This window comes from Rhinopithecus bieti, unplaced genomic scaffold, assembly GCF_001698545.2.
Source record: "Rhinopithecus bieti isolate Rb0 unplaced genomic scaffold, ASM169854v2 scaffold_25396, whole genome shotgun sequence".
NCBI lineage: Eukaryota > Metazoa > Chordata > Mammalia > Primates > Cercopithecidae > Rhinopithecus > Rhinopithecus bieti.
In genome coordinates, this window is record NW_016812016.1 from 880,683 (window position 1) to 904,187 (window position 23,505).

The window sequence follows — 23,505 nt, forward strand, 5'->3', positions numbered from 1 at the left end:
AAAAAAAAAAAAAAAAAAAAAAAAAAAAAAAAGAAAAAAAGAAGAAGAAGAAGAAGAAGGTAGAAGAAAGAAAACCTAGTCTAAAAAACCAATCGTGGCCAGGCGCGGTGGCTGAAGCCTGTAATCCCAGCACTTTGGGAGGTCGAGACGGGCAGATCACGAGGTCAGGAGATTGAGACCATCCTGGCTAACATGGTGAAACCTCGTTTCTACTAAAAAAAAATACAAAAAACTAGCCGGGCGAGGTGGCTGGTGCCTGTAGTCCCAGGTACTCGGAAGACTGGGGCAGGAGAATGGCGTAAACCTGGGAGGAGGAGCTTGCAGTGAGCTGAGATCCGGCCACTGCACTCCAGCCTGGGCGACAGAGCCAGACTGTGTCTCAAACAAACAAACAAAAAAACCAATCGTAATAGGCATACGCTTAGTTCTAAGCTTCCTGGCAGCCAAAGGAAAAAGGGAAACCTAATGGGGTAAATTTTGAGGCGATGTTTGTGGGAGGTGTTCCCTAGAAGCAGAGCCTGACACAGAGATTCAGCTGCCCAGACTCATTGAGGGAGGGCTCTCAGGAGGAATCTGCGAGCAAGGGAGCGAAGTAAAATACAGAGGGGAAGGAACTCCAAAGCTATGCAGTCTTGGGTAAAGGCCGCCTTTGGCCTGGACCACAGGGGGCTCTGGAGCATAAATTACATTGAAGATTCCTCCCTGTTGGTGGCAAGCAGGCTCCTCCTGCATTAGCCATCTGCTGTGGGTTGTGCCCTGGGTGTGGGGGGCATAACTTTCTGGGAGAGAAGATTCCACCTCTCGGGGCAATGCTTGGTGAGAGGGGCCGCTGTGAGCCATCAGCAGCCAACACTCACAGCAGCTGGGGCGGCCCCCAGGCCTGCCTGGTGAAGGGGATCTTGGTGGGCAGCAATGGCATCCACTGTAGTCATAGGTTTCAATGTGACTTTCAGCCTCTCAACCATGGCATTTCATGTCTGCATTAATTCCATATCTGCCCCCTGAACAGCTCATCCACTATGTTCTTAAGCCCTGGGCTAGTTCCCGAGGATGGTCTGGGCAGGAAAACACATGTTTTCTGACCTCAGGAAATGTATGGAAAAGCAGCCTTCAATTGCTCACTCTTATTTTCTTCAATATTCTCTTTTTTATGCCTGCATTAAACATATAGTGTTCTGTACATTCACTTATTTTAGTGTTATCAATGTATAAGTAATGAGTTCATGCATTTTCCATAAACAGACTGTACATAATTTAAATGTGTATGTGGAACGGATGCATTCTATAATTTATTTATGATAGTGCTGGTTTCTATAGCCATTTCATCTATTTGAAATCCACCAAAATCTAAGAAGCAAATTTAAAAACATTCCTAAAATGGAATTCCAAGAGCCACACACAAAATCTCATGCACTGTCCTTTCCCTCACTTAGCACCAGACCACTTACTCCACACACAGCAGTGACCTTGAGGTGTGAGTCCCACGTCCAGGCTGACTACAGAGAGTCCTCTGGGAGCACAGGGAGGGGACCACTGCTGGCCTGGCAGCAAGGACAGGCCTGAGAAGACTGTGTATGCCGAGGGGTGGAGCTGTGCCATGCTTGGCAAGTAGATGCGTGCATCGGAACAGCTTGTGAAGACACAACAGTTTGGTAACGGATGCTCAAGTAACAAATCTATCAGCTGAGGCCCCAGGGATCGTGGAGGAGAGATGAGCCATCCCCATTGTGCCCAGTCCAAATTCCTGACCCACAGCATCCCAAGCGTAGTAAAGGAGTTGTGTTCTGTGCTATGAAGTTTTGGGGTGTTGCTTAAGTGACAGTCGAGACTGAGACAAATGCTGACCCTTTGCAGGCACTTCTCGCCGAGTGCTTGCATCTTTCTCATTTACACATCACAGTGACTCTGTGACCCCTCACTATCACCATTTTACAGGCGAGGTTAAGTCACTTCCTGATAGACTGGAGCCCAGAAACCCTCTGGTCCCTGAACCTGGGTTTGTGTCTCCTTTGGGGTGGCTCCAGCCCCAGTGTCCCAGAGAAGGGGCCCCCTTCCCCTCCCTATGCAGCATTGACCTCCATCTCATCCCTTTGGAGGCTCTGCCTGGCTTCCTTCTCCTTGGCTCTGTCCAAGCCTGGGCTAATCTCAGAGGAGCAGCTGTGAGAATGTGTGCTCAGACCTCCTGCCCCATGAGTGTCGTGGTCACAGTCCTGGCTGCTGCCCCCTGGATCTACCACCCCGTCCTGCCGAGACCCCATGTCCTGTGTGCTAGTGCCAGCCAATGACTGAGCAGGTGGTGGGGGTGCCAGTGCAGGCCCCTTTCTGCCTGTGATGGGCAGCTTTGGCGTGGGGACTGCTGTCTGAGACCCTCCCTCCCCAAGTCCCTTCCCTCCCACTGTCGTTTGCAGGAGCCAGGCAGGCATCACATCTGAGGCTCTTCTGCCTTCTCTCCTTATCCTTCACAGGCCTTCCCGTAGTCAGCTTCCTGCATGGCTAAGCCCCTGCACTGTCTGACTCCTGCAGGACCTGGACTCACACACAGGGTGACAATGGTTTACCCAGTTGCCTCCACCCCCCTACCCACTGTGTCCCACCCTGTGAGTGGCCGGGGCGTAGGGGGCCAGCGCCTCCCTTACCTGTGTTCACGCCATCGGGCCATGGCGCTGCAGCGGTGAGCCTCTGCCTGGGGCGCCATCCACCTGTCTTGCCGTTGTCTGTGGGGCCCCAGCTGGCGCTGTAGATGTCGATCAGCTGCGGCATGTGGCTGATGGAGGAGGCCTCGATGATGTCCGTCATGAACGGCTGGTCCAGCATCCGGATGCCTGTGGACACGTTGAGCAGAGGACACCAGGTTTGGGTTCCCCAGTTCACAGGAAACAAGGAGGTGGAGGAGGGCTCGGGCCCTGGGTGCTTGGAAGGGTTGGAGATCTCAGGTGCTCTGGGGACACTGTGCAGTCCGAGGATCACGAAGGAGGCGCAGACGGTCCTACTGGCTCCCTTCTGCATCCCACCCATGTCTTTGCTGATGTAATGATTTAAAGACAAGTTTATTCCTCTAGCAAACCTTACTAGAATTCCTAATGGGAGAGATCACCTTCGTTGAAGCGATTCTTTGGTAAGCTCGTTTCTAAGTAGAAGCTCGACCTCAGAGAACTGGCTGTTGGCTGCAGCCAAGTTTTAGGGGAGAAATAAAGCTACTACATATGATAGATAGAGGAGGCAATAGATACTTGATATTTGAGAAGAAATTCCAGCAGGCAGAGGGCAGAGGGCAGGGGACATAGAGAGGGGCAGGGGCAGTGCAGGAGCGGGTGGGATAAGGAAAGAGGAACTCCCATTTGCACTGTAGCTGGGAGGGACTTTGGAGAGGACAGAAAGGCTGAGATGGCCGTTGTAAACTGTATTAGTGATTCTGTGTCAGATGGCCCCCTCTCCTTTCTTCCCTATAGCATCGCTGTAAAGTTCGTGTTCCTCTCTGATGCCTCATGGGATTGATTTCTTGCAGGATGTTGGGAAGAAGCAAAGTCCTGCAGTCCAGGGTAGTGTGGGGCACACAAGCCTAAGACACAGGGGCATAGGGTGAAGGTGCCTGCACTGCCCCTGCAGAGCTGGTGCTCCTAGGCTTCCAGTCCCCCTGTGGTCATCCACAAAAGCCCTTTCTAGGGGGAACTCAGCAGCCGCCACTGGGATGGGCGTGCTGTCTCTCCATCACTACCCTCAAAACTTCGCTGACGGGGTCACATGCCTTTCTCCAGGCTTTGTCATCTGGATGGGTCAGTGGGTTCACGATTCTGTGGCAAGGAGCTTAGAGTGCTAGTGAAGCTTACCTAAGTCTTCACCCACTGCAGTTATGGAATGAAGGTGTTGGGCCATGCACAGTCAAAACCTGGGCCCCAAAACTCCTTCCTTGTCCCCAGTGGCCGAAGGATGTTGTGCCTCAAGAACACTATTTCACAAGCCTCACTCTCTAACATGGCGAGCAGGTCAATTGAATTACCAGCCACCCGGGTTCTTGCCAGGCACCTGAAATGGACATGAAATCGCTTTCTTTCCTGAGGGTCTGCTACTTTCAGGCCCCAGGAGCCTCGAGGACCTCACTTTCCTCTTCAGTGCTCATAGCCCTCTTCTTGTGTACTTTTAACCTTCTATCACAACTGCTTATTTGAGTGTTTCATACACCACCAGATGGCACGGTCTTTGAGTATAGGGCATGTGTCTACTTTGGTCACTTCCGTGTCCTTGAGGATCAACGTGATGCTTGGTATTTAAGCTTGACAAATATTTGGTGAATAAATATCTGGCATTATTGCCTTATTTAGTTCATTTCCTCCCCGACAGAAATAACAGGTCCAGAAGAATGAATAACAGGCTCTACTCATCCATCTTCTACTATTAACCCATAAGCGTAATCACCATTTTTGCCAACAAACATTCAGTTACCAGTTAGCATTCTTTCTCCTGGGGGAAGCTTATCTAGAATAAGCCTAGTCTTTGGCTTGAACTTTCCAGATGTTAAATTTTATGGTTCATTTTATAAGGAGATAGGAAATTTGAGACTCTGTATTTTGCTTTTGGTCCACCTATAATTTTATTTATTTAAAAACTTTATTTAATGCAGGTGGCCAATAAGCCACAGAATAAACGGGTCAGTGCAGCTTCTTCTTGTGCAAAGTCACGCCCACTCTGTGGGTGGGAAATAAACAGAGAGAGGCTGGCATTCACTTGCTCAGATGCTCTTGAACTTGCCTAGTGCCCAGATGACCAGGAGCGAATGGCCCACCGCAACTGGAAGGTGAGAGAAATTCAACCCTGGCCAAAGCAGACTTCCACTGCCCCACAAACCAACCAATGGCAGCCCTGGATTTTGCCAGGGCTGGTGCATGGCACTTCCAGGTGTGCCCTGAACCCTCTGCCTCTTTGCAGCTCTTATCACCTTCATGGGCTCCCTCTGTGCTGCACAAGAACCTCAGAGCAGATGTGTATTAATCTTCTGACTGTTTTAACATTACAGGGTGGCCACAGGCTGAGAGCAAGTCTCTCATTCATATTCAGGGACCAGGCGCCCGACATTCTTGTAATCTTGTTAAGCTCCAGAGGAATGAGGCATGCATTAATTGAATGAGATACAGTATTAATTTTGCAAGCAACTGCACCATTAGCAGCCAAGACAGTGGCTCAGAGTGACCCTAGGGTTTTTAGGGAGGGCCTGTCCTCTGCCCCTGGATGCTCTAGGAGCTACAGAGGAATGTGGGGTGAAGACAGAGAGTAGACCAAGTGAGAGAGAGGGAGAGAATGAGAGAAGGAGGGAGAGAGGCAGAGAGATTGAGAGAGAGAGAGAGGGTAGATAGAGGGAGAGAGACAGAGAGAATGGGAGAGAGAGAGGCAGAGGGAGAACAGGTAGAGAGAAAGGGAGAGGAGAAGGAGAGAGTGAGAGAGAGAGAAGGAGAGGACAGAGAAAGAGAGAGGAAAGGGAGAGTGCAGGAGAGAGAGAAGGTAGAGAGCGAGGGAAAGAGAGGAAAGAGAGAGAAGTAAGAAGGAGGAGGAGGAGGGGAGGAAGGGAGGAAGGGAGGGAGAGAGAGGAGAGGGAGAGAGGGAGGAAGGGGGAGGAGGAGGAGAGGAAGAGAAGGAGGGAGGGAGAGAGACGGGGGGGGAGAGAGAGAGAGAGAGAGAGAGAGAGACAGAAATCAAAGGAGTTAGGAGTCAGTGTCTTCACGTGCCTAACAATGCTGATGTGTGTATTTGATGGTCAAGGACAGACACAAGCACACATCAAGTGTTTCTATCTGACCCCAGGCAGGCCTGCACAGCACATTAATGAGTAGAGATGACTCTGTGGGTCTCTTCCATTCATTTAGAGCCTTCCCCGTCTACCCGTGCAGTGTGCACTGTGGCTAGCCTTGGTGCCCTGGGGGCTGCATGCCCAGCGGATTCAAGCTACATCCTCTCTGCCTCTGCTCCTGTTGCACAAGTTGTGCCTGTCCCTGCCTCCAGTAAATGCTACATCTGCTCACAAACCTTGATGCCCATCAATGCCACTTTTTGTGCTCATGAATATTTGCTCTGGAGGCTAAGGAGGAAGTTCATGCTCATCCAGGTTTTAGGTTGTGAAAACTCATATTAGTCATTGTGCTTACAGTGATTTTTACTTGTGTATTGAAAAGCTCAGATAAAATATAAGTTTATCTGCAGTGTTATGAGATTCATTGGCCAAGAATAATAATGATAATAATATACAAAAGCAATTCATAGCTGGTAGAGAAATTTCAGGGCACTTTCACCGTGGTCAACTGTGTGGTTTTAAAATACTTTTCAAAATCTTCAGTCAAAGGTGATCTTATCCTGAAGCCCAGTGTGTAAATCGGTATGCTTTGGTTTAAAAAGGAAGCTGAGTAGGACCAAACCCACCTGGCCTGGCCCCATCTTGGGGTTGCTCTGAGAGTCTGCAGAAACCCAGAACAGTGAGGAATTGTAGAGCCCCACCCTCAGGCTCCTCTTGTTCCTGAGCCCTGCTTACTCTCTGTCCTCTTGCATGAGTTGTTATATTTTCTTATTTGTTCCCTGTCTTTGTTTCCTCCTAGACGGTGAGCTACATGGGGCAGGGAACCTGTCTGCCAGCTTCCATCCCCTGCAACAGGAAGGTGCCCACAGTGACTACTGACCACACAAAAGGCCTGAAGGCAGGAGACAGTGTTATGACTCCTTGATACAGTCTCGAGCTTTAATAGTTTCAGAAATATACGTTTGACAAATTTGCAAGAACCATCATTTGGAAGGTCATTATGTTTGTGGTACATTTGCTTGGTTTTGTGGATTTTGAATAACACATTTAATTTTAATTTTTGACTCAATCTTTTTGATTGAAGTTGTCATTTCCTTAAAATTAAAATGAAAAAAGAAAGAAGGAAAGAATGGGGTCCTTTTAAAAGAGAATTACTCGAATAAAGGCATTTTCAAAATAAAACATGTAATATTTTTCTTCAAAATTTATACAGTTAGGTCAGCGAAAATGGAAATGTAAATAAACTTTAGAATAATGTTTCTGAGGTTATTAAAGCTTGAAGACTGCAGGATGACTTTTGGGACATCCCGTATGTGTGGGTCTACATGTCACACAGTTTGAAACGAAGACAGACACGAAGAGAAATGAAGGAGAAGATCTTTGCACGGATTAAAATGGGTTAGGGGCTAACCTCTGGGACACACCAAGAATGCCTAAAAATCAACAAGAAAAAGACAGGAGCCTTGATGGAGATATGAGAAAAATTTATGAACAGAAGAGGAATTCAGGCAGATGCAGAGATGCTCGACGCTTTTTTCTGTTCAGAGGACTCAATTTACAATCTCATCTCCCCTCTTCTTTTTGAATTCCTGGATTAAGATTCAACCGCATTTTAACTTTGGGCTTTTTCTGGAGACAGCGTGGAGGGGTGCTGGGGAAGGACCTCAGATATCACAGGGGCGCCCCCAACCTGTAAATGAACGAACATCTCGACTTTGAGACCAGCAACGATCCGAGTCGGCCACCAGGTGGCGCTTTAGACCGCCTTAGCCCAGAAAACTCCCGAATGGAAAGATTCTCTGGAGGGGTTGACTCATTTTTAGCAAATAATTAAAAACCAGCCAACTTTTGGAATTGCCAGCCAGGCTGAATAAAATGTTTTCCTTAAATTTGTAAGATAAACTCTGTTGTTTTTGCAATCCATGAGTAATTCTCCAGTGCTTCCTCAAGAATTCATGTTGACGCCTCAGGGAGCCAGAGGGTACCCTAAGGCACAGGCATGGGACTGTTGCCTCGCAGCCCTTGTAGTTAGAACCAGCGTACATGGTCACAGGGGAGCCAAGCTGGGGCTAAGGCAGTGGGAAAAGAAAGAAAGAAAGGAGGTTCCCTTGCTCAAAATCTTTGGGTGGCTGTTCTTGGTTTCTGGAAGCTCAAAGCGTTGCTGCGATGCCCCAGCTGTCCTCACAGAAGCCCAGTCGCGTCTTTGAGGTGTCAGGCTGCATTCAGCAGGCGAGGCAGAGGCTGCTGCACCTGCCGGGTTCTCTGGCCTGCTCCCTGGCTTTTTGCCTAGGGGCGTCCCCTGCCCAAGGAGCTCCACTCAGTTCAAGCGAGCTGGGCAGACTGGGCAGGCCCAAGAGCACCCTCAAACAATGAACGATGGGAAGTGGCAGATTAACGCCACAGCCTCCTCACTTTAGTGGGGTCAATTCTGAGGGGGAGTTCTCCACACTCTCTCGGAGAATAACCTGCAGGACGGGGCCCCTGTTGTCCACGAGACTCACTTTGTTGGCCTCCATTCCTTTCCTGTCTTCTTCCCCCACTCCCTCACTCTGGCTTCCCGGGACCACCTCCCACATGAACTGCTTGCCGGGAATCTTTGTCTCAGGTTTTGCTTTTAAGAAGAGCAAACTAAGACAGCCGGAGAATTAGATACATTTGATGAGCACTCAGTGCTCAGATGTTTTCAGAGGGCAAATAATAAGAGAAGAGGAAAAAAGGAAACGAAGCAGATGGAAAAAGAAGTTCCCAGGAACCTCCAGAAAGCTATGAGCTCCCCCTAACTCTTTTAACTTTTGCAGGTGGTCATTTTACTTTGTTCCAAAAACCAGTTACCTTGGGTGTTTGAATAAGAAATTCAGGTTTGAATTTTTCAGTTGCTTCTAGTTCTGTTCTGTGAGTAGAGAACCCACCTCCCTTAGATTCCATCCCAGGTCTGAGCCTGGCTTATAAAATATTAACCAAGTGATATTCTTTCCCCCGAGCTCCTAATGGCTCCTGACATTTTAATGCCAGCATTTTGGATGCGCACAAAGTAAAGAGAGCTGAAACCCAGGGGCAAAGCCTCCTCTATTTACATTTTAGAAACCTCCAGATATATTCTTTTGTGACATTCAGCACCCAGTTCAGGCAAGCCTCTTAGCAAACAGTGTTGAAAAGCGGTTAATAGTGGGTTTGTATAGGTTACTTTTGCTTTATTTAGTTCCATGGAAATGGAGGTGTCAGCAGAAAGTAGGTTTATGGTTCCATTAAATTGCCAGGAGAAGAAAACATCAGGACAGTTGTAAACAAAAAAAAAAAAAAAAAAAGAAAAGAAAAAAGAAAAATAAGGCTGGGTGACTCAGCCTGAATAAATTAAGAACCAATTTGATGCAAAACTTGGAACAAGACTGGAGCCACTCCATTCTCAGACATCTCGTTGAAAGCTTATGAATCTCTCAGTCTCTGTCTCTGTCTGTCTCTCTCTCTCTCTCTTTTTTTTTTTTTTTTTTGAGAGGGGGGGGATGTTGGTTTCTAAATTTCCAGGGACTTGCTACTCTCATTTCTAAGGGCTCCATAAAGAGGAAATTGTTAAATATCCCACCCAGTAAAACGTAAGCAAAAGGTTCTAGGTAGAATTTATCTTTTTAAAGATGAGTTCCATTGTGCAAAACATTTTGAAGAGCTCTGAGTATGTTTACAAATAATGTATACACACCACCTTGTATTCTACAGTCTATATTTGAGTCTCATTAAAATGTTATTGAAACTGACACAGAAGAGTAGTGACTGACAATTCTATTTATATAAAGTTCAAAAACTGGCAATAACCATTTTTTTTTTTTTTGCTGTTAGAAAACAAGATCATGGTTATTCTTGGGTGTCTGAGTAGTAACTGGAAGGGGTCATAAAGGGCTTTGTGGTGCTGGTTACATTTTGTTTCCTGATCACTACATGTGTATGGGCAGTTTGGGGAAAGCCACTGAGCTATGTACTTATGATTCATTAACTTCTTTGAATTTATATTATGCTTAAGTTAAAAATTTAAAACTGTATTGATATTGCTATGCAGGTTAAAAGAAAAAAAAATTTTCCACTTGTGCCAAATCTGTGGATCCTAGCTTTTCTGCATCAGTGGGATTTTTTGCTGGGCCACGGTCAGCCTTGAGATCAGTGTGATACCTAGTGGGGGCCTGCTGTTTGGCAGGGATGGCTTACCTGCAACCTTGGAGTTGTATGCTACTCCGACCCCACAGATATTGTTGTTGGCGGCAGCAGAAACTTCTCCTGCACATCGGGTCCCATGGCTTTGGAAAAATATAAAGACACATTAGATATGCAGTGAAAAGAATTTGACTACATCTCTCATGGGCTCAAAATTCTCTTTGGAACAAGGATGAAATCTGCATATCATATACAAGTAAACCCTGTGTCACTGAAGAGGTCGGCTTTTGTGTTAAAGCTCTGTGAAAACTTAAAGAGCTGAGCAAACTATTATCTACCTGTCTTTTAGTTTTCTGTAAAGCACCCCATCTTGGGGTGGTTTGTAAAAGCCGCAATAGAGAACTGAAACAAGTATAAACTGGGTCACTCAGAAGGCTGTGTTTTCAGACCTAAGCAGCATTCAAGATGCAAAAGATTCCAGTGGTATAAATCATCTGGAACTACCAGATCCAACCATGAAAAGTCCACTTTATTTATATTTATTTATTCATTTTTTTTTTTTTTTGAATCTGGATCTCCTTGGTCACCCACACTGGAGTGCAGTGGTGCAATCTTGGCTCACTGCAGCTTCGACTTCCCAGGCTCAAGTGATTCTCCTGCCTCAGCCTCTTGGGTAGCTGGGACCACAGGTGTGTGCACCACACCTGGCTAATTTTTTGTATTTTTTATAGAGAAGGGGGTTTCCCATGTTGCCCAGGCTGGTCTCAAACTCCTGGGCTCAAGCGATCCTCCCACCTAAGCCTCCCAAATTGCTGGGATTACAGCTGTGAGCCACTGTGCCTAGCTAGAAAAGTCCATTTTAATGGTGGGTGGAACAGTTACTGAATCAAATGGGCACATTCCCAGGTCTGCTGGGACGGTGCGAGTATGGCCTGCAGAATGCACAAGGTCTTTCCACTCACTGTTCAAACTGCGGCAAATAATCAGGAAATGTGGGCAAAGGGGTTCATTGGTTACATATCCCTAGGAATTCTCCATTTCTGCAGCATCAACTAGTGCTGTCTGGGACATCCTCTTGGGGCAAGCAAAGCTATCGCACCAGCCCTTAAAAAATATCACATGCAAGGATTGAAAATACACACACACACACACACACACACACACATTTTCTTTCTCTATATGAATCAAAGTAAATCCTAGCTCCATAAAGGCTACGTATTTCATCCCTCAAAATTCTCTTTGGAACAAGAATGAAATCCGCATATCACGTACCCAGATATGTACACCCAGTGTCACTGCAGAAGTCGGCCCTTGTGTTAAACCTGTCCCTGTCCTAAAACAGTTCACCAAAGACTGGAGGACAAGTGCATGTGAACCAGCTTGAAAAAAGTAAAGGTATTAAGTCTTCCGTATCTTTAATTTTGGCCCTTAAGCAGGGGAGAGGAATGCCATGGGCTCTCCAGAGGAACATATGGGAAGAAACATTTCATTGCTAAATTAGGCGACACTAATTAGCAATCAGCCATAAATAGAGGTTTCTTACGATTGTTCCTAACACCAAGCCTTCTCACAACCCTGGGCTTTTGAATCTGGACTTCTCTTGTCATTTATTTTGACTGAAAGAATGTGGTAGAAGTGATGAGCCTGGGCCTCAGGAGACCTTGTGGCTTTTCTGCTTTCTCTTGCCACCCTGTCTAGGCTCCATGTGAGCAAGCCCAGGCTAGCCTATTGGATGATGAAAGACACATAACCTGTCGTGCCTGACACCCCAGCCAACAGTAATCCATTGACGTGAGTGAGGTCATCCTAAACCAATGAGCTCCCAGCAACCTGCCAGCTGACCAGGGAGACAAGGGTGAGCTCAGCCAAGACAAGCCTAGCCTGGTCCAGATCAGTAGAACTTTCCAGCCAACCTATAGACTTGGGAGCAATAATCAATGCTTATTGTTTCAAGCTGCTGAATTCTGGAATAATTTGTTATGCGGCATTATCATGGCAGTAGATTACTGATACAATGAAGGAACAAGGCTAGAGGGACACCATGGCTTATGTGTAGGGAGACAGGGTTCACACCTGGACTGTCACGGTGACTGTATTGGAGCTTTTGTGAACAGCCTGTATCGAGGGGCTGCTGGGGTGTCCAAATGAAAACCTGAGGCCCTGTGCCCAACCCTGTGGATTTCCTGAGAGAAAGAACGGGCACACCCTTTCCATCCACACTTCTGGTTTTTGCACCAAAGTGATTTGATCATCTCACTTAGCTTTTTCAGCCAAAAGCATGTATTTCTATGTATATTACACCTAGGGAATAGTGTAAGATATATCCAGCAATATGAATAAAACAACTCTCTCTTACTGACATCTACTATGGGACAGACCCTGTGCTGAGAGTATTACATACATGATTTTATTAAATCCTCACAACAGCCTATTATTATCCCCATTTTAAAGATGAGAAAACTGAAGCTTAGATAGATGTGAAGTCACTTCTCAAACAGGAAGTGGGGCAAGAATTCAAACTCAGTTCTGCTGCTTCTAAAGCCCTGCTCTTAACCATAATCTTTAACTATCATGTAATCCTATCAGAAACATGCAGAATAAAATTGTGATGGTTAATTTCACTTGTCAATATGGCTGGGCCACGAGGTATCCAGATATTCGGTTAGACATTGTTCTTGATGTTTCTGCAAGGGTATTTTGGATGAGACATTTCAATTCGTGGACATTGACTAGAGCAGCTTGTCCTCCATAACGTGCATGGGCGTCATCCAATCTCTTGAAGGTGTAAATAGACAAAATATCTGGCCTTCTCTGAGAAGAGAGAATTCTCTTGAAGACTGCCTTTGGACTTCACCTGTAACATTGGATCTTCCTGGTTCTATAGCAGGCTACCTTCGGACTCGAGCTGGACCATTGGCTCTCAGGGTCTCCAGCCTGCTGGTTTACCCTGCAGGTTTTGGACTTGCCAGTCTGTAGACTTAGGTGAGTCAATTCCCTATAATGAACCTCTTTTTATATGTATACACATCCTACTGGTTCTGTTCTCTGGAGAACCATGACTAAAGCAAAAAGTAACCAAGTAATTAAATCTGTTTTTGCTGGTTTCTTAGTTCAGTCATTTGCTAATATCCATATTAGTCCACTTTCACACTGCTATGAAGAAATACCAGACACTGGTAATTTATAAAGGAAAGAGATTTAATTGACTCACAGTTCAGCATTGCTGGGGAGGCCTCAGGAAACTTACAATCATGGTGGAAGGCACCTCTTCACAGGGTGGCAGGAAGGAGATAATGAGTGCCAGCAGGGGAAATGCCAGATACTTATAAAACCATCAGATCTTGTGAGACTCACTCATTATCATGAGAACAGCATGGGGAAAACTGCCCCCATGATTCCATTACCTCCACCTGGTCCTGCCCTTGACACGTGGGATTATGAGTATTACAGTTCAAGGTGAGATTTGGGTGGGGACACAGAGCTAAACCATATCACCATTCACCTAGGTATTCTGGTACAGTATTGTCTCTCACTTTGCAACATGGTTTTTGTTGGTGGCAGAAAATGCTGAATGGTCACCAGTCATTCTCTTTTCTCCCTAGGCTGCAGTAAGGCTCCCATCCTCCTTTGCACTTGTATGTGGCCATGTGACTGAGTTATGGCAAATATGTGAGCAGAGGGGTAAATGCTATTTGTAAGCCTGGCCCATAAAAATCACCCTTGGGCAATTATTCATGCTCTTTCCCCTCAAGTAGTTTGATGCAAAAAATCCCAGCAACATTGGAAACCTATGCCAAAGATGAAAGGAGTCTGCATCCCCGAATCACTGGTTGGAGGAGAGCTGCTCCACCAGGAACACAGAGATGGACCGGTGGGTGAGTGATAAATAAACTTTTTTTGGTGCTAAGCCACTAAAGCACTAAGATTTCAAGGCCAAGATTTATTTGTTATAGCTACTAGGATAACCTGAACTCACACATTTTAATTTTATTTCTATTGATTATTGCTATAATTTTATTAGATGCTACTCGATAACCTGTTTTGGAAGGATAAATTCTAATAATAAGTGAAATAAACTAATTTGAAGGATCCCACAAAAAGAGATGTTGGGTGACTAGGATGAGTACAAAGCAGTCCTTGATGAACAAAAGAAAAATGGCTGCCTTGTCTATTGGTAGAATTCCCCTGCCCTCTCACTAGGTGTGTGCAGGGTGCATGATGGACTTTCGGCATTCGTTTATTTAGTGCACACTTTGAGGCTGGTGTGTAGAAGTGAGTCTTTTAATGGTGAATGGGCATGTCTGACATTTTGGAGTTTCCATTTTGGCTCAGGCTTATTATTCAAATATGTGTAATTATGAAATATTTAAAAAATATAGACAATTTCAGTGAATAGTACAATGACTCTTACATAGCCACCACCCAAGTCTATCAAAGCCAAACATTTTTTATACTTTGGATTATTTTTAGAAAAACATAATTCTTTATAGGCCAGGTGTGGTGGCTCACTCCTGTAATCCCAGCACTTCGGGAGGCCAAGGCAGGCAGATTGCTTGAGGTCAGGAGTTCAAGACCAGCCTGGAAACCCCATCTCTATTAAAAATACAAAAAAATTAGCCAGGCATGGTGGCCTGTGTCTGTAGTTCTAGCTACTCGGGAGACTGAGGCATGAGAATTGCTTGAACCTGGGGGTTGGAGGTTGCAGTGTGCCAAGATTGTGCCACTGGACTCCAGCCTGGGTGACAGAATGAGACTCTCAAATAAAAATAAAAGGTTGGGTGCTGTGGCTCATGCCTGTAATCCCAGCACTTTGGGAGGCTGAGGTGGGTAGATCAAGAGGTCAGGAGTTCGAGACCAGCCTGACCAACATGGTGAAACCCCGTCTCTATTAAAAATACAAAAATTAGCCAGGCGTGGTGGCATGTGCCTGTAATCCCAGCTACTCAGGAGGCTGAGGCAGGAGAATCACATGAACCAGGGAGGCAGAGGTCGCAGTGAGCCGAGATGGAGCCACTGCACTTTAGCCTGGGTGACAGAGCGAGACTCCGTCTCAAAAAACAAAAAACAAAGAGAAAAAAACCCCCCAAGAAACAACATAAATCTTTACAGATACAATTGAGGCCCTCTCTGATGCCATTCCTTCCCCTCTTTGCTTCCTCAGAGGTAATGATTGTACTAAGTTTGCTGTTCAGAATGTTTTTATGAGCTTATAATCAGGTATGCGTAAGCATATATGCCACTCTTTGCATGTTTTCAAACTCTATATAAAAATTTCCTAGTATATTGTCTACGTAAAATTGGCTTTATTTGCTACAATTTCTGAAGTTAACTTGTGAATTCTGGTTCATCCATTTTTAGTGCTGTGTAGTAGTCCATTCATAAATATGCTGTGATTTATTTATTTATACTTCTATTGATAGGTATTTAGATTGTTTGCAATTCGCTTGCCATTACAAATAATTTGAAAAGAAACATTTTTGTTTATTATTTCCGTGTACACATAAGGAAGAGTTTCTCTGAGGTCTTCTTGTGTAACTTAAAACAGGTTATATGACTATGTACTACCTCCTTCAAGGTGCAAGCAATCCTGTTGCTCGATCCTTTTCAACATTGATCATTGTCGAATGTTACCAATTTTGCTTGTCCACTTGGTATGAAATGGTATGTTATTGTTTCATTTTGCATTTCCTCATCACTAGCAAGATAATCTTTTCATAGGTTATTTGGCTTAGATTTTCTTTTCTGTGAATTGCCTGTTAATAACTTTGGCCCATTTCTTCTATTAAGGTATTTATTTATTTTTCATTGATTTGTAGCTGTTCTTTACAAAGTTTGTATATTAAGCCTTTTTTTTCCCATAAAATTTGCTGCACATGTCTTCTAGTCTGTGGCTTGTCTTCCAAATTTATTTATTGTGACTTCTTTTTTTGAACAAAAGTGTTTAATTTTAATGTAGCCAGCTTTATCAATCATTAATTTTTCCATGTGGTTTAGTGGCTTGTTTAAGAAATCCATCCCTAATTTACATTCTGTAGGGAATCGTCTGCCCTTTCCAGATCTTTTTCCAATCCTGAAGAGATTAGCTGAGAGTCTAGCACCTTTTAAAGGTCTGAACAGGAAACATCTGTCATCTATTGCCTCTAAGAGTGGCCACTTAGGAGATTTCATCTACATAAAACGTACCCCGGTCTCCACAAACCCTTATCTTAACCCAGACACACCTTTCTACTGATTCCAGGTCTTTAGATAATAACTCTTTCAACCAATTGCCAATCAGAAAATCTTTGAATCTACCTATAACCTGGAAGCCCCTGCTTCGAGATGTCCTGCCTTTCCAGACCAAGCCAATGTCTATTTCACATGTACTGATTAATGTCTTATGTCTCCCTGAAGCATATAAAATCAAGCTTGAACTCAACCACCTTGGGCACCTGTTCTCAGGAACTCCTAAGGCTGTGTCATGGGTCATGACCCTTAACTTTGGCAAAATAAACTTCCAAATCAATTGGGGAAAAAAAGAAAGAAATCCACCCCCATGTCATGATCATAAAGGTGTTTTTATTTTTTTCCTAAAAGATTTATATCCATTTAGGTCTTTAATTCTCCTGGAATTTATTTATGCTCAGTATGTGGAGTGGGTGCCTATTTCCCCCCATGTACATAGTTATCCCATTTATTGAATACCTTCACTCCATCTTTATCATTTTTATTGCTATCTTAATCATATATTAGGGTTCCTTTTATGTGGCGTCTGTTTTTGCACTCTCTATTCTCTTTCTTGACCTTTTCGTCTCTCTCTATGCTAACCCTACAATCTCATATTATTACCACTGTGTAATGTTTTGGTATCCGGTCAGCAAAACTTCCCGTCTTGCTGCTGTTCTGTTGTTGTCGAACTTCTACTTCATCTTCTTCTTCTTTATCTTCATTCTCTTCCTCTTTTTTCTCCTTTTTTCCTCCTCCTTATTTGTCTTCTTCTATTTTGGCCACTTGTTTTTCCATATCAATTTTAAAAAAGTTTTGTCTAGTTCCACTGAATAATCTATTGAAACTTTAATTGAAATTGCAATTAATTAATGTATTAGTTTGATATGATATCTTTATATTGTTCTGTCTTCTTATCCGTGAACTTAGTATGTCACTTTATTAATTTAGGACACCTTTATGTCTTTTGCACATTTTATAATTTTCTTCTTAATGATCTCACACCTTTTCTTAGATTTATAACTATTTGATTGGCTATGAAATGTGAAATGTAGCGTAGTGTTGAATTAAAGAGATGCTAGGGAGAACCCACATCTTGTCCCAGACTTAGAGAATGCTATCAAAGCTTCACCATGAAGAATAATATTTGCTGTAGGTTTTTGATACACAGGTTGTTATCTTCAATTCGATAATTATCTCCTCAAGTGCATCCAGGCTAGATTTTATCCCATTTATTGAGATTTTATTCCACAGGCTGTACTTTTCAGCTGCAATTTGTTCTTTTCATGTCCATGCTTTTGTTTTCACCTATGTTTCCCCCATCATTTAGTTTTCTTTAAAATAGATGTCATCCATGCATTTATCACTCTGAGCAAACTAAAATAACATTATGAAGTCTTTTCAAGACTGCTTCATAGAACCAATTTCACATGGTACAAATTAACACCCTGAGTTTTAGTTTTTTAGGTGTATTTTTTTCAGATATTTTGGAATATTGGATTTTAGGATAATTTTGATGTGGAGATATTTTTTCCTCTTTTTTTTTTTTTTTTTAACCTCTCTTCCTTTCCTGGCTACTGGTCCTATGGTTGTTTCAATTGACTCTTTAGTTCTGTTTCTGACAGCCAGTTTCTACAACAGTGTTTCAGGGATCTGCATTCACAGGGATAAGGAGATAAGACAGATTAGTCAGCAAGCCAGTGTGCAGCTTGGCCAAGTTCATGCACATGAGGCTGTCTTTGTCTTCTGGTCTCCAGTCTCTCTACATCTACAGGTTCTTAGACAACAGAAGACCCATGGTGGCCAGCTGCAGTCTTTTCAGCCTTGACTTTGGAGAAAGCAGCTCCAGTGTTAGACATATTAGAACTGAAATGCAGAGACTTCCTGGCTGGTTTGGCATTTACCGCATTTGCTGGCTAATGTCCAATGAGCTCTACAGGGTAAGATTTTGGGGTTTCAAGGGCCTACTTGATAGAATAGATGAGAAATGAATAGGTCAGGCAGAATAGGTTAGAATAGGCGATAGGTGAGAATGAGCAAAGCTGCCTCTGGGGAAGTCCCTGAGTCTGCTGGCAAGCACCCATTGCTTTCTGGAGAAGTGAGCAGACTCCTGATCTTTCTGAGGCCAGATGCTAGACATTTCAATTTTCCTAATAGATCAACTTTGTCTCATGCATACAAGGTATCTTTAGCTATAACTCTTTTTTCAATCAGCAATGTAGAAACACAGGCACTAGAGTCTTGACAGAAAGTTTAACCTTGAGCTGACTGTTATCCACTTTCTGTCAAAAGCTTAAATGAGAGAGCAGATGTCTGAGAAAGGTGGGTGATTGGCTGAGCCATCCATTTACTCCTGTAGCATAAATTCTCCTACTTTTCTTTGTCATTGAATAATCTTTGACTTAGGTCCTGTAGAAATCTCTTTGCTGAATTTCACAACTCTATTGGCTGCCCACAGTGCTCACCATGTGCCATGCTCTGCACCAAGGACTCTATACCTGTCTCAAATCCCCAGTACAAGCCTTCAAGGTGGGAGCTTTAGTCCCAGTTTATAGATAAGGGAACTGACTCAGGAATCACTCATTCCATACCAAGCGATTAACATAATATTACATTTGTCTACATAAGGTGCTGTCTTTTTCTCTCTTAAGAAAGAGTTATTGCCACCTGAGGACCATAAAATCTCTATATGGCATGTATACATTAGCTTACAAAGTGGAACTAATTATACCCAAATATAAGTCTTTCTTTTACAATCTTTATAGTTTTCTCCATAACCCCTAAGTCTATATTACATCTACTCCTTTTAGCTGAAGGAAAACTTTAAATAATAAATACTTTTCTAATCCAGGTAGGGGACTAGAAATTAAAAAATATTAAACTCTGTTGGATTTCACTGTGCTCTGGTTTGGATGTAGAAAGGGTTTGTTACAAGCAGTAACCTTTGAGCTAATATCGACTGATGAGGTAGTCGTAAAGCTCACATGAAAAGTAGTTAGACTATGTCTTTGAAAGCAGTTTGCATTTCATTATCCAGGAGGTGTTTCAGAATTAGTTCATAAAGACATAAGGGAAACCATTAAGTGTCACCAGGGTGAGGTAGCAGCTTACATCACTGTGAAAATAGCCAACCAGAGAGGGCCATTTTTCTCACACATTTTTTTTTGGTGGCCTGTTGTTTAGGGTTCTTCAGAATGAAATATGACTTTTAATAAGAAAATAAAAGTTAATCCCAGAAATCCTTTCTTATTTGAAGGTTTAACTAATGCTATCAATCACATTAGCTCACAAAGAGATAAATGTTCTTCAGCCTCCATTTATCCATCTTCCTTCCCTCCATTTTGTTTGCTTGAGTAATAAATGTCTTCTCTGTTCCTGAATTTATAGTAAACTTTTTGCAGCCAAGAATTGCATCTAACCCAGAATCTCTCACTGTTTAGGGCTTAATAGATAGAGTATGCTGCATCCCCTGACGCTTCATAAATATCATCAATGGCAGGGATGACATTTCAGTGGTGAATGCCTGTCAAAGAAATGCTATGCAAGAGGGATTTTTATGGACAACAGCACAGTAATGGAATACAGATCTGCAATGCATCACCAAACATTGACCTAAAACCGAGCAGGCCTGCAAGATTATTGACAAAACGTGGGCTGCAGACCTTGAAAGCAGCAGGCAGCTTCAAAATGGACAGATGTCAAGGCCACTCAACATCTTGCCATGGTTGAAAAGGTATGCCACTCATCCATCAACCAGCCAGTCAATATTTTTTGAGTGCCAGCAATGAAAAAAATGTGGTACTAAATCCTGATACCTCTCAGCAAATCAATTCTATCTCTTTTGCACCTTACCGATGCTCATTAAATGTGTATTTTCTACCTTTTTGCAATTTGAGTCACTATTACTATTATTATTTTGTTTGGTCAAATGTATTTTGCTCATTGCAAGCTAAGAGAAAATTATACTCTTTTCGAAAATTTCTTAACTGTGTTTCAAGTTCATCCCTGGAGCTCAGATACTGCATGTAATTATTAAACGGTTCACAGTAGAATAAATACACATGCTCTGCTTAAACAGGAATAATCCAACAAAAGCAAATCAAGCACAAGGCAAGCTATTCCAATATACACATTCCCTAAAAGCAGTTCTGCATATGTATGAAGTTTGTTTTCCTAAAGCACCCTTGGCTTGGAGTTTAATAAAGGAAAACAACGAGTAAGTGCAGACGGTATGAGATGATGGTTTAAAGTGTCAGGAAAACCTAGGAGAGATTTGTTGCTATTGAACTCAGTCTCCCAGCCAAGGGGCACATTTTACTTCTTTGTTTGGGTGTCCTCTATAGTGCATTTTATTTTCTACTTTCACAGCAGTGAGAATCTCGTGCTGGAGAGCCACTGCCTTTTCCTGTGAACAATTACTCCTGCGTTGTAACTAGCCTTTGTGGCAGTCAGTGTGGCTGGAATAGCTAATTGCAACAGGCCTATCGCTGGTCAGCATGTCAGCCCTATATTGGGGTTTCAGGGCATGCTGATGCCAGCATTTCTCAAGAGCCCCAAGTCTGTTGAACAGAGGTGGGGCATTGGATTTGGTGCCCATGCCCAGAAAACACCTGAAGAAATTGTGGTATGCCTTGGTGTCTGCACAGCTGGTAGGAGGTTCATGCTGGGTCCTGTGCCAGCCAAGAACAAGTGCCAGGCTCCAGGCCATTGGGGCTTCTGAGAGTAGAAGCATATCCTGAGCGTAATGAGAGAATGAGCCTCATCTACACCCCTGGCCCAGTTCTGACCCAACCATCCTAGCAACTTTTCCAACGCTTTTAGGTTCCACCTTACTTGCAGATCCTTCTTAGAATGCTGCCTTCTGCACCGGCCTCCAAATCCCACAGCAGTTATCCAGACTACCTCCTGAACATATCCTGCACCTCCCCGCCAGCCTATCTTTGTCCAGATTGTATCCTTGCCCTGGGATACATTTGTTCCCTACTCCCAACTCTACCTATTGCCTTAGATAAAATCCTAGACCGGTGACCCACTGGCATCAAATCCTGCCTCCACTTCTTAGTAGCCCTGTAACCTTGCACAAGTAACTTAACCTCTCTGTGCCTCAGTTTCCAAAATGGTGAAAATCATAATACCTATTTCAGAGGGTTCTTACGATAATTAGTTGAATGAATACATGCAAAACACAGAACAGTGCCTTAAATACAGTAACTGTTCAACTTGCATTAGATCTCCTTGTGTTATTTTAGTCTGGGCTACATTTTTGCATTGTAGTAACTTGGGCATCTGTTGCCTAATCATATGACATTGCAAGCTCCTTGGAAGCTTGCACACCAAAACAGTTTCCTGATACCAAACTGAAGTCCTAGTTCTGTTATTACCTCTTTTTATGCCCTATGCTTGTTAAATTTACTTCTTGTTATTAGAAAAAAATCAACGATATACAAAAATAGAGTAAAATCCCATGTACTCATCACAGAGCTTTCACAATGATTAACTCATAACCAATTTTATTGCCTCTATATTCCAATCATTCTCTTCCCTCCTGCCTCAAGCCATAAGTAATACTGAAGAAAACATCAGGCATAATATCATTTCATCCCAGAGGGGTTTTTAAATAAACATATCCTACACTCATGGAACAGACGTCTCATTCAAATTCTCCTTCAGTCAAGCAGGAATCATCTCCAGGACGATGGTGATGTTTTGAACTAAGGATTCTCCTGGTGCTGTGGACTTGCGCTTCACCCCATCAGCCTCCCATAATCATCTACAACGGTAGTTATGTATTGAAAGTACTTGTGATTTGAGTGCTGGCATCATCCAGTCTTTGTAATAACAAGCCATAGTGGGTGAGAATCTTTGAAAATGACTTGATAATTGAAAAGCACCCATTTACTGGTCAAAGTGGACACTCTGTCTTAGTCATTGGCTCCCTAAGGCATGGGGATCATGCTCGCCTGAGTCACTATGACTGTGTCTCTGGTAATTGGACACTTGGGAATTCTTACCACTGACAATGACGAGTTTTATTGCCCTAAGCACTAATTAGTCCTAATTGGAGGTTTTTAGCTGGTTTAAAATTATACTTTTGAGAACAAGTTTACAAATGAAATATTTAAGAGAGAAGACATTTCCTTAGTGTTCTTAGTTTTTTAAATTTTCTCTTTAAAATTATTATTATACTTTAAGTTCTAGGGTACATGTGCACAACATGCAGGTTTGTTACATAGGTATATATGCGCCATGTTGGTTTGCTGCACCCATCAACTTGCCATTTACTTGAGTTACTTCTCCTAAAGCTATCCCTCCCCCAGTCCCCCATCCCCAACAGGCCCTGGTGTGTGATGTTCCCCATCTGGTGTCCAAGTGTTCTCATTGTTCAATTCCCACCTATGAGTGAGAACATACGGTGTTTGGTTTTCTGTCCTTGTGATGGTGTGCTGAGAATGATGGTTTCCAGCTTTGTCCATGTCCCTGCAAAGGACATGAACTCATCCTTTCTATGGCTGCATAGTATTATATGATGTATATGTGCTACATTTTCTTAATCTAGTCTATCACTGATGGACATTTGGGTTGGTTCCAAGTCTTTGCTGTTGTGAATAGTGCCACAATAAACGTACGTGTACATGTGTCTTTATAGTAGCATGATTTATAATCCTTTGAGTATATACCCAGTAATGGGATCACTGGGTCAAATAGTATTTCTAGTTCTAGATCCCTGAGGAATTGCCACACTGTCTTCCCCAATGGTTGAACTAGTTTAAGTCCTACCAACAGTGCAAAAGTGTTCCTATTTCTCCACATTCTCTCCAGCATCTGTTGTTTCCTGACTTTTTAATTATCACCATTCTAACTGGCATGAGATGGTATCTCAGTGTGGTTTTGATTTGCATTTCTCTAATGACCAATGATGATGAGCATTTTTTCATGTGTCTGTTGGCTACATAAATGTCTTCTTTTGAGGAGTGTCTGTTTATATCCTTTGCCCACTTTTTGATGGATTTGTTTGTTTTTTTTCTTGTAAAATGTTTAAGTTCTTTGTAGATTCTGGATATCAGCCCTTTGTCAGATGGTTAGATTGCAAAAATTTTCTCCCATTCTCTAGGTTGCCTGTTCACTCTGATGGTAGTTTATTTTGCTGTGCAGAAGCTCTTTAGTTTAATTAGATCCCGTTTGTCTATTTTGGCTTTTGTTGCCATTGCTTTTAGTGTTTTAGTCATGAAGTCCTTGCCCATGCCTATGTCCTGAGTGGTATTGCCTAGGTTTTCTTCTAGGGCTTTTATAGTTTTAGGTCTAACATTTAAGTCTTTAATCTATCTTGAATTAATTTTTGTGCATAGCAAAAGAAACTACCATCAGAGTGAACAGGCAACCTA

At 43.2% G+C, this 23,505-nt stretch overlaps 1 protein-coding gene across 1 annotated transcript in view; it reads right to left on the bottom strand.

Annotated features, from left to right (window-relative positions):
- Positions 1-23,505, bottom strand: part of PCSK2 (proprotein convertase subtilisin/kexin type 2) — a 250,418-nt gene that overhangs the window by 41,239 nt on the left and 185,674 nt on the right. The window contains exons 7-8 of the mRNA XM_017895491.1: positions 9,974-10,062; positions 2,637-2,822 (exon numbers count right to left, since the gene is read on the bottom strand). Of these exons, the coding sequence (XP_017750980.1) occupies positions 2,637-2,822; positions 9,974-10,062 (275 nt within the window). The remainder of the gene's footprint in view (positions 1-2,636; positions 2,823-9,973; positions 10,063-23,505) is intronic.